At 34.4% G+C, this 20,155-nt stretch overlaps 1 protein-coding gene and 1 pseudogene across 1 annotated transcript; both read left to right on the forward strand.

The window, feature by feature from the left end:
* The first annotated feature begins 4,028 nt into the window (after window positions 1-4,028).
* LOC136798143 (neurofilament heavy polypeptide-like) lies at window positions 4,029-6,507 on the forward strand. Its single transcript, XM_067054725.1, has 4 exons — window positions 4,029-4,057; window positions 4,319-4,601; window positions 4,932-6,074; window positions 6,496-6,507. Exons 1-4 carry the CDS (start codon window positions 4,029-4,031, stop codon window positions 6,505-6,507), a joined length of 1,467 nt encoding a protein of 488 aa, XP_066910826.1.
* Window positions 6,508-9,150: 2,643 nt separating this feature from the next.
* LOC136798144 (uncharacterized) lies at window positions 9,151-11,620 on the forward strand (annotated as a pseudogene).
* Window positions 11,621-20,155: the final 8,535 nt, after the last annotated feature.

A 20,155-nucleotide genomic window follows, 5' to 3' on the forward strand; every position in this document is an offset into this window, starting at 1 on the left:
TTTTGCTATAAATTATCTTTACGCAAACTTGATTGGTCCTTTATTTTTAATTATGTTAAAATCATTTGTTTTCGGAAAAAAGTGACGTCGAAAAAAAAAGACCTCTAAATTGTAAATTTATTTTATAGATTCGGACTACAGTATTTTACTGTCGGATTAGAAAGTGTCGGACTAGTGACATGCACCCTTCACGCCAACCGCTGGGGGGCCTCTTCAATACCGTGGAAACTTTTCTGATAAATTCCAAAAATCGCTAAAGCAATTAAATGCACAATGCAAAGTTGCTTTCACCAGACGTAAGTTAAAAACGATCTTACCCAAGGTCGAAAAGCATCTACAAGTACAAAGCAGTGTAGTTTATTTCATTAAATGTCCGCGATGGATTTTTGATTTCTCGATTTTTTAGACATTTTTTATCATGTATGAGGATGTTTTAACGTAGTTGTATGCTTTGAATTTTATACTGTTTTTAAACTGTTTTTATAATATTTAGTTTTTAGAAATCTGATGATGGAAAGAATCTCCCAGAATTAATCAATATAATAAAATTGTTCGTCACATCCTTTTCAAAAGATACAAACAATTATTCAATTCAATTCAAAACATATATTTACCCGAGGGAAGGGACACCAAGAAGTTTAGAAACCTAATTACAAATGCTGCAACCTAAGATTGGCAAGATGAAGACAGAGCCTAGAGCTAGGTGTGCCCACGAGTAATTACTCTCTTCTATACTCGCGAGTAACCCGTCATCTTTACCAGAAATAATCCTGCAGACATTATTTCAAAGAAAGTGAAAAAGAGGAAGATTGTAGTTGAATATACGAGAGACACGAAAAAAGTTGGAGTTAGTTGCGGCCGAACGGAAAACGGCTAGTTCGAAATTAGTTTGATTCGCAAACCTCTATTAGCCTCCGTCTCAGAACGCGGTCAGAAAATTTTGCGGATAATTTTACAGCGAAAATGCATCCAGTGAAATGTGAGTAATGTATCATGATTCAAGTCGGCTGACATAATTATACACATAATACATGTTACAAGTTCTGCCTTCGGATTCTCAAGCTCGGCTATAATAAAACTATTACATGTTAGTAGCAGACCCGACTGACCAATGTTATGTAGCAGGTTGAAACATGAGTTTCTGCTGGAAAGATGCAGTTTGTTTTCAAGTTAAATCTTCAAAATAAAACAAACTGTGTTTGTTTTTACTTCCAAACAACCTACCAATAGTTTTGGAACACTCCATAATAAAGGAAGATGGCTCTTCTTGTGGATTGGCTTTTTGATACCCCATATAAACACGATGTGACATGAAAGTGAAGAGACATGATTTGTTGGTTTTTGTTTGATTTGTTGGCTCATATATCTCATGGCAAATGGTATAGCAAATGACTTTTCATGTATTTCTTGGCTCTACATATGATACCTCTAACTTTGAACACCTCCAGAATGTTGAAAAAAGCATTTTACGAGATAAGTTTCAATTATAATTTTCATGGACATTTTTAATCGACAGATTTATTGGCTTGGCGTCAGTTTTGTTTTGGTTGATGTTTGGTATTGTGATCATTAAAAACAATGAAATGCCACACAGTCACTCTACACATGATGCCTCCAGCCATGATTGGTATCAGAATGTTGGAAAAAAAAACATTTTACGAGAAATTATTGATAGAAATTAAAATATTGACTTATTTTTACAATTTTGGCGGTGTGGGTTTAGTTTGTTGATAATATTTTTACCGTGGGATGGTTTTCAAAAAACTGTTATATTGATTGTTGTTTGTTGGAATTGATTACCAAAAAACAAGTGATACTTTTATGGACCTACCTGGTTATGCATTGAACACACATATAATTGATATCTACGTGAGCGTGACCATTATACAATCATTCAGAACACAAATAGTCACGATCTATTAAAATTAGTCATTTGTTTCTTATAAAAAAACGTTTAGAAATCAAAATTTCATGCTCTTGAAATATTCTTTCATATTCAAGACTTCGTGAGCAAAAAAACATCTATATCTTCAAAAAATTGAGTTATTTGGCTAAGAACATTAATGTATAGATAAAGATGCGTTTTTTGAGCTGAAAAATTAGTTTTTAACAAATATCAGCTTGAGCCATCTTTTACCTACTTTCATGCAAAAAAAAATCAGAAAAAAACAATGATCCAATATTTCACAAAGTCCAAAAAACCCGTTTTTAGCCGTTTTTAGCCAAAAACATTTTTTTTCGAAAATCGGGCTTCGTCACATTCGAGGGTTTATAGTTATGCATCTTTGTGCAAAAAATCATAAAGAATGAAAGAGCCAATCTCGAGAAAAGCTAATACCTAAGTAATTGATAATGTGCTTATAAAAAAATATCGAATTTGGCCAGTTTTTCTATAAGAAAACGCCAAGCAACCAAAATGTCCTGCCTAAACACACATATTCTTCAAAAGTAAGCCCACATGGGCAAAAAAACGTCTATCTCATAAAAAAAATTGAGTAATTTGACTAAGAACATTGATGTATGCTTATTAATAGTGATTCTTATAGATAAACATGCGTTTTTTGAGCCAACTAATTTTTTTTGCAAAAATCTGCTTTAGCCATCTTTTACCTATGATGGTACTCTACTTTCATGCAAAAAATCAGAAAAAATTAATGATCCAATTTTTCACAAAGTCCAAAAAACCCGTTTTTTAGCCGTTTTTTGGCCCAAATTTGCCCAAAAACATTTTTTTTCGAAAATCGGGCTCCGTCACATTTAAGCCACCACCATTTTGCACCTTTGTACCAAAAATCTAAAGATTCCTATGATTCAATCCTGAGAAAAGTTGGTAACAGACGAACGGACGGACGAACGAACGAACGAACGAACACAGGTTAATTTATAGGACCTCCACCCCACCGGGGTAGGTCCAAAAAGAGAACCTTTTTTTGATAAATACTTTATTTTTTTCATGAATCGAAAAAACCGTGTGGATAGTATGTCTTGTAGTAGCCAATGCAGTGTCTGTTTTCAAATTTTGAAAGCTCTATACCTACTGAATTGAAGCTTTGACCAGCTCTGTTTTTAAAACTTTGAGCCATGTTTTTTTCTTTGTTGCTATTAAAGATAGATTTTTCTGCTCACTTTTTTCTCATCTGATTCTAGCGACGAAAAAAGAGCTGAACGAATTTGAACTCGAATGGGAGAAAAGGAAAGAACAAGAAGAAGAGGTATAAATCATATATTTAAGTAAATGTTCGGGTTAGGTGCATCTAGATGGGTACGTTACGAGTTTGATGTGAGTCGAATTAATATATTACGAGAATTTTCGTTTGGATTCATCGATTTTGCCTCGTTAATTTTCTTGCAAATTCCGATTGGGTGCATATAGATGGGTACGTTACGAGTTTGATGTCAGTCGAATTAATATATTACGAGAATTTTCGTTTGGATTCATCGATATTGCCTCGTTAATTTTCTTGCAAATTCCGATTGGGTGCATATAGATGGGTACGTTACGAGTTTGATGTCAGTCGAATTAATATATTACGAGAGTTTTCGTTTGGATGCATCGATATTGCCTCGTTTCCAATTTCGTTTCGATACGTTTAGATAACTATTTCTTCAAGTTTGACGTCAATGATCTAAAATAGAATTGAAACGCATGTGACTGACTTTGCGAATTAGCGCAAGGTTCTTAGCATTTAACTTCTGGTCTGTATTTTAGACAATCCAAAAATTGAGCTTAAAGTTATGCTGAATTTTTTTATATGATCCACCCAATTTTCTCATCCGACCACCTGTTAAATGACGTCATTAGTTAACAGAGCAGAAAAATATTTTTTAAGAATTTTTACAAATCTGATTATACCATTGAGAAGAACGTATAAAATTCTGGCGAAATTTTTTATATAAACATACCCGGATGAGAAAATTAGGTGTCTCTTTGTTTTCTTAACTTTGCAGTTTTTGCAATTTTTTTACTGAAATTTGAAATTTAGTACGGTTTAAAATTGTCAAAAATCCTAAATTGCAAAATCTAATACATGAAAAATTTCAAAAATGAAAGAGAAGAGTGAGTTTATTTTTTAATTTTGACAAGAACTTATTTTGACAAACTCATTGAAAAGGTGTACTTGATAACAAAAAAGAAAGAAGTTATAATCTGCCACTCACCAAAATAAGTTTGTCAAAATTAAACTCACTTTTCTCTTTCATTTTAGATTTTTTTCATTAGTAATTTCTCACTTTTAGAAAAAACAGAACGAAACATCTAAAGCAACCTTGACCCCTGAGAAACTACCATCTGAATCAACCTCCAACGCAACTATGACAGCCGCCAAAAACTTTCTAAAGCAAAAGAATGCTCAGTCACCAAAAAACCTTCCAAAACAGCAAAAGCACCTTCAGCCGTCAAAAAACCTTCGAAAGCAAAAGAACCCTCAGCCGCCAAAAAACCTTCGAAAGCAAAAGAACCCTCAGCCGCCAAAAAACCTCTCAAAGCAAAAACACCCTCAGCCACCAAAAAACCTGCCAAAGCAAAAGCAACCTCAGCTGCCAAAGCTGCCAAAGCTGCGAGAGCCAAAGACTCAGAGAAAGATAAAAGTGGCCCAGAACCAGTAAGTTACTTACGATTCCTTGGCATTCCAAGCATCTTTCTTTTTGTTATTCAAGTTGCGGACTGTAAGTTATGTAGTCAAGTTGGATAGTCATCAAAACCTGAAAATAACGAATAATAGTAATAATTGTGATTTCTATTTTATTTTTGGCAAGATTAAATTTTGATAATTTTTGTAATATTCAAGTGTCTCAACTAATTAGATTTTAGGCAAAAAAGAGATTTTTTTCTGAAAATTAGCCAGTTGAAAATTATTTTTGAAGGTTGTCCCATTTTTTGGCCTTTAGTTTCATGATTAATTATTAACCAAGACTTTATTTTATCTTTTCAGGCTAGAGCCTTGACTACAAAGGAGCAAGAGATAATGAATGCTTTTCGTGAGCGACAATCACAGAAGATTAAAATGGTCAATGGCTTCCTGATTGAAAAGGTTGATCTTTGTTCAAAGAGGGAACGCATTAAATCAAAAGAACGCAAAAACTTCATGGAAAAGGAAGTCAGACTAAACACGCCACAATTTGCAGTCCAGTCTAGACCGAAACGTACACTGTCACCAGAACAAACCGAAAAGAGCAACAAACGGAAAACCCTGAATGCAACCGAAACACCACCAGAAACACCGGAACAAGCCGAAACACTGGAACAAGCCGAAACACTGGAACAAGCCGAAACACTGGAACAAGCCGAATCACTGGAACAAGCCGAAACACTGGAACAAGCCGAAACACTGGAACAAGCCGAAACACTGGAACAAGCCGAAACACTGGAACAAACCGAAACACCACCAGAACCAACCAAAGCACCACCAGAACCAACCAAAGCACCACCAGCAACACCGGAACCAATCAAAACACCACCAGAAACACCGGAGCCAATCAAAACAATGGAACAAATGGAAACACCGGAACCAATCAAAACACCACCTGGAACACTGGAGACAACATTTTTTGAACAAACCCCGCCAGCATCACCCGAAACGAAATTACAATCAACAGAACAGACACTGACAGTAAGACGCTCATTGACTTCCCCTCACCAACACTGGACATTACCAGGAGCGGGAAACCCTGTGATTTTAAGTGGAGCTTCGTCAAGACCTCGAGAGTCGAACTTTGAGACCAAATTGGACGAACTAAAAGACTGGATGAAAATTGAGTTCAATAGAATCCATACCAGAATTGACAAAATAAATGACATTAAATTGAATGACATTGGGCAAATTGACAATTTTGTCAACAACAACAGCCTTAAAAATTGGATAACATCACCGCAAGAACGAGAGAGAGAAGTTGAAGTCATTGAAGTCACGGCCACAGAAGTCCAACCAAACGCAACTGCCGAACAACCATTAACAAATTCAAACCAACAGATACAGCGTATTGCAGAACAGCTTGCCGCATCTGCAGCTAGTGTTGAATGCGATGGAGTTATCATCAAACTTGCCGCAGAATATGCTGTCAGTGAAATCAAAAAGGTATACCATTCCAGAAATTGTAAGCTGCAACATTAATGGCAAACAAGGTTTACAAAAATTTGATGAAACAAAAATGCAAACAATTTTAAAATCTGCATATCAAAAGTTTAACATTCCTAAGTCTTTAGAATCACACGTTGAAAGGATGATTACAGCAAGGCTAAAAAAATACAGACAATGGATTAAAAAGCATTAAAAAAGCTAATAACTAATCATGAAACACTTTCATTTTCCATTATTGAAATTAACGTTTGGAAATGGTTTCTGTCAGAATGATTTTAATTTAGTTTTGAAATGTCCAATCTTTTACACAAGATCTTGCCTTTTATTATCTATTCATTTAAAGGTTCTGTTCTGAGATAAAATGATTTCATTTGCTAACTCAGCTTTTTTAAATTACAAGTTCTTTCTTATTGATTAGATACAAATGTGAAGCAATTTTTGATCGAAAACAGAGAGAAATCTAAAATATTTTTTCATTGACTATCACAACGAACATAATTTTTTTCACCCACCTTGTTTCTAGAAATAGAGCTTAATTGTTGATTGGGAAATGAGTACAGGGTTCAGGGTCAAACACCCTTAGTTATTTGTGATATGAAAGTTTGTAATTTGTATATTTTCAGTTTTTGAAATTATAGGCAGCCATCGCAGCATCATTATTTAAGTGTCAGTGCGTCGCCTGCCCGCATCATATTTTCACTGATTTTCAAGTGCGGAGATGCAATAAAAATTCCAGGAAAAATCCAGAAGAAACAACTTAGTTCTTCAAATGTCTTTCTTTTTTTTTGGGGCAGAGGGCTTCAGGCGATATTTCAAAAACCCGGAAATTTTTCTGCCCGCCCGTCCGCATCAATTTTAGAGACCTTCTGCGACGCGAACATAACTAATTTTCGATGGCCGTCTTAGTTTGTTTGTATTAAACAATTCATACTTTTGAATATCAATCTTGAGATTGTTTTGAAAAAATAATGTTTTCTTTCCTCCAAAACCTGAAGAAGCAGTTCTTCTTCCCTTTTTTTTCTTTTACTTTCTTTAAACAATATCCTGTCGAACTAGAAAGCCCTTGGGGTTGTACTAGCAGTTTTTAAATGTACATAGTTTGAAAAACGTAAATAAAACTTGAAATTTGTCCTGCTTTTTGCTTTGGTACAATAAGAGAACTTTGGGTATGACACAAGCAAAAGTCTTTTTCTTTGCAAAATCAAAATTCTCAATTGGCTTAGCTGGTTCAATTATTTAAGTGTCAGTTTAATAAATGTTTTAAAATACTTACAATCTTAGATATAAAGATAAAAGCCAACAAAATAAATTTTCTGACACTACATCCAAGCACCTGACTCTTCAACAGCTTGAAGGCAAAAGAAAGGTTCTTCGCACGTTGAGATTTTGATACTTTACGGAACGGTTTATTTCTCGACAAACAAATTGATTTCGGTACGTTCCGCAATATAAACTTTATCTAAAAATACTAAAAATATTACCGAACGATTCCCTAAAATACACATCGTTTGTTATGATTTTATCGTTCGCCGGCATTTATTTTGACCGGTAAAAAGACCGGACCAAAGGCCGCTTCAAAATTCATCCAAAGGCCGCTTCGAAATTCATCAAAGGCAGCTACAGTCGAAAAGGGCCGCTACAGTCGAAAAAAAACAACTGGGCAAAATTTTCTTTTGCCCGCTTTTTGGCCGATCAAAAAAAACAATGGACCGGTCGCATTCGTATTTTGGCCGCTGCATAGCCGGTCTCTTGGCCGGCCTAGACCGGTCAGATTTTTATGTACTCCAGTTCGCTTGGGGAGTCACATATGTGAAAATACAGACCAGATATCAACCAGTCCCATGTTTCGACCAATCGTTAGAGCAGTTGACCGTACCTCGACCCTATCGATTTTTAATCGATGATATCAATGAAACTCGGTTTAATTATCTAATTGATATAATCGGTATCTTATATCTGATCGATATAATTCACAATTTTCTAGGCGCCAATTATTTATCGATTATCGTTTTTAATCAATATTTAACCAATTGATTAATTATCGATTAGCTATATTGATTTTAGTCGATAATCGATTATATCGATTAGTAACGTCTGGTCAAAAATAGCTAAAAAATATATGTGATATGAAATATATTCTTTAGACAGAGTCAGAGAAAGTGAAATAATAAACTTCTTTCTTCTTTTTATTAACTCAGACTACTGTAACAGTCTAGCAGAAAACTTCCTTTCATGAAGACCAAATTTCATAACAGTGCTTGAAAATAATCTACAATATATATGTAGTACATAAGCCACCCCCTTCCCTTTTTATCCCCCCTTTTTGATGAAAATTTCTAACCCCTCCCCCTTCTTCATTTTTTCGGAAGGTGTCACCCCCCACCCCTTAAGAAAGGGGTGGTCTGAATTATGCTTGGAGATTGTGTGTGAGGTTCTGTGTCTTTTTCATGGTTTTTTGGCCTGCAGGGTGGTTTAGGGTTTCAGGATCTGGGGTCGCTGAGTTTTGGACGTCCTTAAAATATATGTTTACCGTTTAAAGCTGCTGTACCTGTCGCGAGTTGCGACTCCAGATTACATTTTATTTTTGTTGGGCTATCGCAGAGGTTTTTAAAAGAGTTTGTATTTTTGTGATCGTTATGCTTATATTTCTAACTATCTATTGGTTTGTTGGTTTTCCTTTTTTCACATAAAATTCTCATTTCTTGACAGAATTTAGGATTACTGTGGTTTATATATTTAGAAAAATTCAAAAAATAGAAAACTGTATAGTTATAAAAATATCGGTCGTTCTCTTTTTATCTTTTATTTTATATTTTAATATTTTTACTGTTACAGTAGTCTGTTTTGCTATGTATATTGGTAGGGAGGTAATTCTTGAGCCAGGAAATTCCTTGACTGATTTGGCAATTCAGATAGTTTTCAGCTATTTTTTCCTTTTTATTTGAATTGAAAGTATTAATATGTATAGGCAGTGGTGCATCTAGGGTAACCTCCCATACTCACGATTGTTTTTTAAGAATTTTTTTAAAGGACCAATACGAAAAAAACAAGAGATACCAAAATAGAAATAAAAATGTCAGGAGAATTAAAAAAACCACCAGATACTCCAGTTAAAATAACACTAAGGACTCCAAAGGACGTTTGCAGGTTATGTAAGGAACCTAACAAACAGTTCCAAAAATTATTCTCCAAAATAGGAGAATCGAAGAACCTATCAGTTATGATTAGGAGCATTGTAGGGATTGAAGTGACGAGAGATGACCTATTACAACTACAAATTTGTAAGACCCGTGAAGTTTTTCTACAAAAAGTTTGGAATTACTCCAATTCTGTCAGAGAAAACCAATATGAACTGCAGCATTCACTGTTAATCAAAAGAGGTATGGTATTTTCTCCATCAACTCAAAAGCTAAACAAAAAGATCAAACCATCAAGTCGAAAGTCGCTAATTTACATCAGTAATATGTCCCAAAACGGCTAAAATAACATTGATTCCGTCACCAACGACTCATCTCTTTCTCAAGGCAACAATAACGCCGATTCCATTGAAATTGAATTATCCTTGAACGACAACGACATTGGTTCCAACACCGATAACGTTCTCTTAGATAACAACAACGTTGACATTGATTCCGTTAATAACGACATTTTGAATAGTGATTATAGCAAAATCATGAGCGATATAGATTCATCTTGCCAAAAACTGTGTAACATGACTTCACCTTCCGTTTTATACAACAAAGAATTTAGTGCCATGAAAGATTTCGATACTGAACCTATCTGGGAGGAAATGAAGAAACACCCGCTGCTCATTGACGTTTTGATAGCTGTTTGTGGAAAATAAGAAGACAGTAGTAACATTAAATTAAAACTGTGCTTCATTTATTCCATCCTTATGCAGACAAGATGGCATAAGTTGATTCTGTATCAAAGGGTCAATACTATTCAGATGGCAAGAGGAAAATGTAGCAAAGAGGTATTTTGCCGCATTTCATTTTCATTTTTGAACATGTTGCGCTAGTTTCTTAAATCAATAAACAAATGTGTCATGGTAATCTGTCAAAAGATTCTCTTCCTTGTGTCTTGTGCAACATCACTACTGAAATCGGAACAGACCGATTTATAGTAAAACATTGACAGTAAGTATTATTGCTTTTCAAATATTAAACGCTAGCTTAAAATCAAGTTTTAATTTTTTTAGCTGCAGAATACCTTCAACAAACTCGGCGTATGCTTGTGTCATCAGATGAAAAGCAAACTGCTTGATCTGATTGGTGGGCATTTCAGTGACAAGGCCGTTGAAGTCATCAAGAACAAGGGGCGACTTCTTGGTACGTCTGACAACTGGGATATGAAGATCATAGTAGCAACGCGAAAACTCCATAAAAATGTGGATCTTCATTTGATGGCATCTAACCTAATTGCAAACAGAGTCAATTCTGATCATCTTGACAACACCAAACCAATTCACGACGACATTCGTAAACTAAGCCGTAGCGTTTTTTCATTAACTCAAAATGACTGGAAAAAATACAAAGAAACAGCTTCGATCCTCATTGGAAGACTATTCGTAAAATATTTTCCTAGATTCGCTCCTATGAAAAAGGCTCTTCCAGATCACATCAAGCATGACCATAGTGAAGAAATGTGCCAAAAGTCGATTATCGTGAACATGCCAATCATCGACGCGAACGAAGCTGAATTATATTTTAACTGCCGCGCTTGACTTCTTTGGGATGGAAACAATAAAAGACACTCCAACAAAAAACGGATTTCCAGAGAATTTTCAAAGCAACAACAAAGCTCCAAAGAAGATCAACGAAGAATATTTTATAGACGTACTGGGCAAATTTACAGAGGTGTATATTATGCAGAAAGATTATATTAGGGGTGACCGTTTGAAAGATTATTCATATTTCCTTATGTTTATCACGGTAATGATTTTGCAGACGAAAGATACTGCAAAAGAAGGCGATGGAGAGACAAATTACATTCACCAAAAGCTATTGCTCGTTGTCTTTCGATCATTGGGAGCCTTTAGCAGATACGCAATCGAGATGTTTTTGGCTATTGCTCAGCAAGAATGCTTATTAACTGAAAGGCTTGCTTTTGAATTTAAGTGGAGCTATTTTGTCAATTGGAGAGGTGGCGCTGGCCACAACATGGAGGAAGATTTGGCACAGGAAATTTACAACAAAATCGGGAAAGAAATGGTTATATCCATGGGGCCAAACAAAACCATCCCTTCAATCAGCAGAGTGTGCAAAGCTGTCAATGGGGTGAAAGAAATTGTTGAAAACTTATGTTAAAAATTATGTGGCCAGAAGCCATCCTCAGTCCAACACTCCAAAATCAACGAGGATGAAGATTTAATGGAAAATATGGAAGATGTCATAAAAGTTGATCCATTCTCCCATTCCAACGGAAGACAACATTCCAGATTTCCCGAAATTCGTGCATCACCTCAAAGATACCTAAGTCTCGTCGAACACAACAAGTGGTTAGAAAAAAAGAAACATGAACATTACGTTCCGTCCATTTAGGAATATGTGCTATTATCATTTGATTTTTTCGGACCGTTCTCATAAGGATATCATATTTAGGAATAAATATCATTTCAATTCGCAGAAAAACTTTTAACCCTTTGCATCCTCAAGAAAACTTTTGTCTAAACGCTATGAAGAAAGCTTTTAATCCTTTTTGAAATTAAACATTCCAGTTGAGTTAATGTCATGGTCATTACATTTTTGGAATTTCGTATTTTTCGAAAACTTTGAGTGGGCTTAAAAAATCTGATATGATATCTAAGAAAAATTAATAATTTTTTTCATGGAGCTTGGTAAGCAATCAATGGAGCGTACTTTTCAATCTCTTTGTAAATATTTCCTGCTTAATTTTCGTCCCAAATGTTGTAATCCATCCATAAATCTATTTCAGATTGAACTTTTTCTATTGACGACAGTAATTCTTCCACCAATACATCGTTAAAATCTGGTTTATCTTGTAGAAAATAAGTCGAAAGACTTTCATATTCCTTCCACTCTTCAAAGATTTCATTGATTCTTAATGCAAATTCTTGCATATTTTCGTCAGTCAACTCTCTGTAGATTGCATCAGTTTGCTCACAATCAATCGCAATGTCGACGATTCCATCATCTAACCTTTCGGAACAAACTGAACAGCACGAGTCTTGTGATTCAAAAGGATACCCAAAGTATTGGAGAAGGGTTTTTCTTAAACAAACTTGATCATTTTTACAGTAATCTCCCATTGCTTTGTCCGCTTTTGTTTTATTTTTCGAAATATCCGAATTGTTGTAGAACAAGGTAGCCACTGACTCTTGACCTCTCCTGCCAGCACGACCGATTTCCTGAGTGTATGATTCGATATTGTAAGGAGGCCTAATGTGAATTACTTGGCTTACAGAGGGGGCGTTGACTCCCATCCCTCGGGCTCTGTTTTAGAAATCTCTTGGATTATTTCTCTCTCTTCATGAGTGAAGTTTGTGGCGCATGAAATTGTAAAAACAACCTCTCTGTTGGGGTATGTGATGATTTATTGCCAAATTGGTCGGATCCTAAAACTTGTTCAAGTAAATTATAAGCGTAAGAGCAATATTTCAGCTTCAAGTAAATTATTGTCATTGGATAATTCTGTTTCGTAATTTTTAACTTTTTGGCGATTGGGAGTAGAATCTTCTCATAAGAATCAAAAGCCTTGTCACTTCCTCGCATCACCTTGGATAGATAGACATTTCTTCGATTGGGATTAACCTTGATTATTGTACAAGATCGAAAACATAGGTCTTTTTTCAATTGATCGATTTTCATTGGTGGTGCTGTTGCAGTGAGTGCCAGTACAGGTACTGATGGTATAGATCTCAATGCAGAGATTTGAGAAAAGTCTTGACGAAACTCTTAACCCCTGGAAGCAAATTAATAATCATTTATATGCAACCTTTACACTGAATACCCTCAATCCAAATGAGACCCTGTACTGTAACTGTAACCGTTAGAGGATGCAAGCAGCCTACTGAATCACTGGATGAAAGAGTATTATATGCGTTCGAATGAGATTAGAATCATGCTAAATTTGAAAAAATGTACTGTGAAATGAGAAATCTCAACATCATAGATTTTACAAAAAAAGCTTACCCCATTTCAATGCAATGTGCTTCATCAACGATACTTGCAGCAACCTTTTCCTGATACACTGAGATCTTAAGTAATTTTCTACCATCTTCACTAAAAAACGATTCTGGATGAGCAAACAAAATTGATATATTTCCGTCGACGATACGCTTTAGGATTATAATTTTCTTTGATTTGCAATCATCTTTTGGGAATAGCGTATAAAAGTCTGATTTTTCGTCACATTCTGTGTTCAATACATCTGCTGAAATGCTTTGTCGTTTAAATCCTTGATTTGATCGTTCATTATAGAAGTCAAAGGAGTGATAACTAAAACAATATTTCTAGTATTCGATCTTTTTGGCAACACAAATGGTGATAGGTGGAATATCAATGATTTTCCAAAGCCAGCTGGTAGAACTGCAATAACGTTGTTTCCTTTCACAAGTTCTTCAAGACATTTCACTTGTTTCGGTTTTAAATTAAAGGGATATTTTTCTGAATAATTGGGAAATACTTTGTCAACAGATTTAAGTAGATTTAGCCAGGCAGGGCTTGTCTTTTCCTCCATTTTATTACTTTTTGTTTATTTTTATTTCAACTGTAAGTAACAAAACAATGTTATATTACGTTTTATGAAAACACGATTTTTATAAGCATAATTCATGATTACACTAATTTGATTGTCGAACGTGAAGAATTCCAAAGAATTAATCGATTGACACCTGAAAGTTAACATAAAAATTGTGAAAAATTATACATGATTTCGAATTCAATCAAATAGAACATACATTTTTAAAATTGCAAAATATTCTTTTCTTTTAGCCCTGTTATTAATTCCTGGAAAACGGTTTTCGTTTTATGTAGCTTTTTGTAAATTTTGCATATATATAGTGAAGATATGTAATATCTGTCATTTTAGAAAAAGAAAAGTATTGATATATACATAAGGTGGCAATCACAAATATCTTCGTTTCGCGTCGCCCGACCGACTCTCGAAAATTGAGTAGAATTGAGTCGGTGAGTCGGTAAATTTGTCGGACTTTTTCTGTCAATGACGTTTCCTTCGTTCAAAAATTTTATTAATGCCGATTTTTTGCGAGCGACTTCTAGCGCATTCGCAGCATTTTGACTTTTTTTATCATTACATGCGCCATTTTGGGTCGTTATGTAAACCCGAAAATTTTTAAGACCGACCGACCGACTCACTTTTTAGACCCAACGAGGACGCGAAATGAAGATATTTGTGATTGCCGCCTAACTCAAACTGATAAAAACGAAAAATAGTTAAGAATATTTTTGTTAATTGTGTATATTTACGATTTTTTTGGTATTTTTAATTTTTTAATCATTCCGAAACAGAGGGTAATTTAGCAAAAAGTTAAAGGGAATTTAAATAGTGGTATGTGAAAGAAAAACCTAATCCAAATGAAGATAGAAGAAAAGTAATAGTGGAGAAACAATGAATTGCAAAAAACTTTTTTGATAAACACATTTCCGTACAATCATTTACACAAGTTCATCAAAATACATATAAAATGGGGACACATACAAAAGCAAACACATCAAATGAATTAAAAAAAGATACACACAAAACAAAACCCGAAGTCCCAGACTTGTGACTGGCATAGTGACTTTCCACGTGTTTAAGTCGCCTTCGGAAAAAAAATAGAAAAAGGAACTGACCAGCAGCTTCCAAACAAATAACAGACAACAAACAGACACTACAACGAAATACAGTACAAAAGGGCAATAAGAACATTGTAATAACAATCCCACATACACTACAGGTGAAAAACCATTTGTCGTAAACAACTTCTCACACAAAGATTGAAAAATACAGAATCAAAAGTTGGAAAAGAACCCGGTCCGGCGTCGGGACGACCGCACGGGGAAAGGGAAAGTATATATATGGTGAAGATCAGAGATCTGACCTCAAGGAGAGAAAGTGTTGAAAATACTAAATAAAACCAATAGACATAAAGTTTAAAAAGCCAAGCAGAAAAGCACAAACACCAAACCCCACTCAAAAACCCAACCAATGCAATTTGGAGTCCCTGCCTGACTTGCGACAGGCGCAGCGGCTTTAAACATGTTTTAAGGACGTCCAACACCCAGCCTCCCCCAGATTCTATAACCCTGAACCGACCCGCAGTCCACACAAACTAACAAACATAGAAAAATAAACAAAAACTCCCACACAAATACAAAGAAACAAAAAAGGTAAACAACAGACAAGAACAAGACAAACGACAAAATACAAGTATCAAAAAACACAAATCTTTAAAAAGTAGGCCCAGAACCCGGTCCGACACCTAAAACCCGTGCAGCCGTCTGTTTTCGCAAAGCGAAGAAATCTATCTCAAAATGTACTACTCTATTATTAATACAGAATTACAAAAAAAACAAAAACTAATAGGACCTTACAATTCACGTTGAATTTATTGCCAGTGAAAATGTTTGAAAAATTAGAAATGTATGACACAGAGGTGTTCCAAAAGCACCTGGGGGTATTTGAAATGTTATTTGTACTCGATTTTGTGATACTTTTATAACAGCTTTAAAAAATCTTGCTGATCAAAATTACAAAAATATCTGCTCAATACAACTTTCCACAGGGTACAGTAAAATAACAAATAATAATATCAAAAATAAAAACTAAAACTCTAAAAATTAGCATCATAGCTCATATTGAGAGTATTCTATACAAGGCTTTTGAACTAAAAATAATTTGATGTGTCTTAAAAAAAGCATCATGTAGTCTTTCTTTTGATTGTTTTGCTGTTGTAGTTTTTGAATATTCAAGGTGAAATCGTGATCAAGAAAATAGAGCTTTTGATAAGTAGGATGTCCTAACTAACAGTAAAAAGTGGATTCCATTTTCACAAAAATACCGTCAACTGCTCTAACTTGGGACTATCTGACAAAACATGGGACGGCAATTCGGCCACCATTTCACTGAACCTTTATTGTATATTGAAATTGTATATATTGGACGAGGATCGAGAAAAAATACCATTATATGCTACAAATTTCCAACATGTTTCGGCCAGAGCTGTTTTCAAGGTATCGAATTGTATTCTATCGAATCTGGATGATGGGAATCGTGTAATGTGCTTGATCTCAAACCACAACAAAGTCCTTATAATTTTATGTAGAATGATTAAAAAATCCTGAAAATATTGTGTCTGTTCTTCATATCGTACCTCCTCGCCTCAACAGATATATTACTGACCACAATCACCCAATATTCAATGTTCTTTGTAAAAGCGTTACTCAAATTGTTAAACAACAGCAACGTGACAAAAAAATCATTGTTTGGCAACAATGCCCGCTGAATGTAGAATTTAACGATGACATTTCCAATAAAATTATAAAGTCTATAAAACGTTAAAATATTTCGAAATCCAAATGTTGTTTTAAATCTGACTTGACTGCTGTTTGGTTTGCTTTGATCCAAGTCATAAAAATAGTTTTTCGCTGAGATCAATTGATGTAATAGGAACGGTTACTCCAATCAAATTATCACAAAAATGTGCCATGCAGTTTGAATGTTTGTTTACATACGGTAGCAATAGCAGACCTTATGCCTTACTTGTCCAAATATGTCTCTGTTTGTAGAACTCGTAAAGCATAAAGAAAAAGGCAAGAAATCTTCCATCTTTCTGTTTCTTTTTATCTGGCGATGTTAATCAGAATTATTTGTAATGTATTTTGTTTAGTTATCTAACTTCTGAAAATCCATAAATATATTTTTCTTCTAGTTATACTGACTCTGATATAGACGATTTTAGAGTTACCAAAACTAACTTTGCTGAAGACTAAACGAAATTAAAAATAAAATTCTTCTTTTGGATCATTCTTAATTGGATTCATAATTTACATAATTTATTTATCTTTTTTATAAGAACGTCAAAGATTTTGAAAGCATTTTCACCATTTTCTCAGTAATAATAATAATAATAATGGTATATTTCAATCTCCAAAATTTACATTTGGCTCTTCGGCTGAAAATATTATATAGCATATGTGTGCAAAGTCTAGAAAAAAATATTTATATTTATAAAATTATTAAGTATACTAGTGAGATGCTCTGACCGGCTACGCTAGCAAAGTAGAGTGTTAGTAATTGTAAGCAGAAGATTAACTCAGAATTGGGACGATATCTAGTCCCGCGACCAGAAGTAATAAATTCGAATGCAGCCAAACGAAGATAAAACCGGTATAGCAAGGCCTGTTTGTCATTTTCAATATTTTAAGGTGAACATAAAATAAATAACTAACTTTACCTAAAAAAAACAAAAAAAAAACAAAAACATAATACTGGCACTGCTAACCCATTATCCCTCGCTCGGGGACATTTGCGTTGTTCAGTCATTGTTCATCGACGGTAGACGTCGAAAGCCCGTTGTTACCCGTCGATGATCAACGCATATAAAGTTCACTTTTTGCAATCAACACTAAATCGATGGGTTGGTGTTGGTGAACAACGGCTTTTCACAAAGCTTTTCTTAGTCTGTCGTTCACCCGTTTCTCGAGTGTCGGTGAACAACGCTATTCTCGAAGCTTTTTCCCTCTGTCGTTCACCTGTTGATTGAGCGTCGGTAAACAACGGCTATTCTCAAAGCTTTTCTAAGTCTGTCGTTCACCCGTTGTTCGAGCGTCGTTGAACAAAGGTCTTTTTTCAAATGATTTTTAGCGTTGTTCACTCGTTGTTTGTGGTGTTGATGAACAACAGGCAATTTAAAGTTTTTTCCCCACCGTTGTTCATCCGTTGTTTGAATATTGGTGAGCAACGGGACTTTCTATGTTAATTTTTTCACATTATTCAATCGTTGTTTGACTGTTGGCGAGGAAAGGGTTTTTCCAAAACTTCTTTTCAACCTTTGTTCATGTGTTGTTTTAAAAGTATCTGGAATCGAACGGCGGAAAAAACGAAAAAATAGTTAAGAAAATCACTGATAATTTTTTTATCGCCGATTTCTTCAACTCGAAAGCGAATGGGAAATCTAATTTTGTTTGAATTGCACATCCCTTAAAGGGCTCTGCCCATAATGAATTCTTGATATTTGCCATGTATGAAAATAGTTTTCAGCCTGATGTAACCAACAAACTACATGTTTTTTCTTTTGTAAGCATAACGTTTATAAGCATACGCAGGCTCAGTTTTTGGTACCTAAACAATGGCTCTATTGTTTGAGAACAATAGAATGCTAAGCATAATGCGAGCCTGATGTAGGGGCAGACACTTGCTTATAAAAAATAACATGTATGGCATGTTATACATTTTCTGTTAGGTCAACTATTCCTGAATCTGAAAATTTAAAAATCGTAATAAAAATTTTTGGAATTTTTTTTTGCGTTAGATGGTGTATCTTTAACCAAAATAAAAAGAGATTTTCGGAAAATTTTTGTAAAAGCTTCTTTATCTCGAAATCTTGAAAAGTGCTTTTTGACAAATTTTTCATCCCAATTATTCGTAGAAAAACATAGTCATAATCTTTGATACATTATATAAGTTAGAACATTTTCAAATAGCTCAATATTCTTTACGGACAATTTAAAAGAAGTTTGAAACAAAAAGGTTAATTACCCATTAGCATTAAAACTTTTTTATGAAGAGGGTATTATAACATTTTATCACCGTATTATATACCATATTATAACTATTTTCTTAATTACTCTTGACAGAATAAATTACCCTTCATCAAATTATCTGAAACGTCGGAAATATCGGAAATACTTTTTTTTAAGTTTGCCCTCATCAGTCATCACATCAGGTTTAGCACCCCAGTTTATCCCTACAAGTCACGTGACAGTGAGTTCTCGACGTGTCACTGAAACAGGGGTAATTAAAATGTACATTTAATTGAAAGAGGTAAATTATCTAACGATGTTCAAAACCAAAGTCCTTTCTGACATAACTCCTGTTCGACTTAAAGATTATGTGGCCTTCCCTGGGAAAAGGATCTCTTTCGTTTTCTACAGAAAGGTTTATCGATTTTTGAAAAAAGTCATACCCTTAGAGAGACTTATTACAATTTTTTCTTTGGAAATCAAAAAATTTCCTAAAAATCCTGAATTTTCCGAAATGAGGAATTCCTTAATTTTTTTTTGAATGAATTTGTTAAAATGAATTTGTAGGCAAGTCAAGAAGTTTCAAAAAGTTTAGTCAAACATTTCAAAAAGTTATAGGAAAAATTCTAGGCAAAAAATAGGGTCAAAGTGAAATTTCAACCCTTCGAAAACGCTACACATACCATCATAGTAAAAACGATAATCAGTGAAAGATCGAGAAACGCTTTTCTTAGAGCGTGGGAAATTTCTATTAGTATTACGTATTTGACTGTATTGGAATGTCTTCTTTTTCTTTTAAATGTTGCAAAAAAGAAAAAAGAAAGTTGCTCAGTAGCGGCGTGTTTGATCTTTTTGATTTGATGACGCTGCATTGTCTTCTTTTTCTACGTAGAGAGTAGAACTGGGGTATATAAGTGCAAAAGTATCGAAGATGATGTAATGAAATACGCAAATTCAAATAAAAGAGAGAATCAAACATCATCTAATGTTGGTCATCTAAACCACCATTGACCAACAATTCAAAAGAGCTATACCACCTTGGTTTAGCGTTGACCGATCAAGTTTCAAATCTCAAAAACATAAAGAAAACTCTCGAACGGGAATTTTATACACAATACCCATGCTGAAGACAGCGAAACTCAAGGGGATTAACGCATGGTCAAAATGCTTGTAAAGTTACAAATAATTTTTAGAAATTCATTTTGTACTCAAAAGAAGCGAATAATGAGAAGAAAATGATCAAGTCTAGGCATATATTTTCTGATTTAAAAATTTTGCCTGATTTAGTACAAATTTTACGAAATTCTTTCTACTACTTTTTTGTTCTACTATTGAATTATTTAAAATCTTGTAGATGATCATCCCAAGTCC

The sequence above is a fragment of the Clytia hemisphaerica genome, unplaced genomic scaffold, assembly GCF_902728285.1.
Source record: "Clytia hemisphaerica strain Z4C2 unplaced genomic scaffold, Clytia hemisphaerica genome assembly, whole genome shotgun sequence".
Lineage (NCBI taxonomy): Eukaryota > Metazoa > Cnidaria > Hydrozoa > Leptothecata > Clytiidae > Clytia > Clytia hemisphaerica.

Coding starts and splice junctions, on each gene's coding strand:
- LOC136798143 (XM_067054725.1), top strand. CDS start 4,029: ATGAAAAATTTCAAAAATGAAAGAGAAGA. Junction 4,058..4,318: donor TTCAAAAATGAAAGAGAAGA/GTGAGTTTATTT, acceptor CAACTATGACAG/CCGCCAAAAACTTTCTAAAG. Junction 4,602..4,931: donor ATAAAAGTGGCCCAGAACCA/GTAAGTTACTTA, acceptor TTATCTTTTCAG/GCTAGAGCCTTGACTACAAA.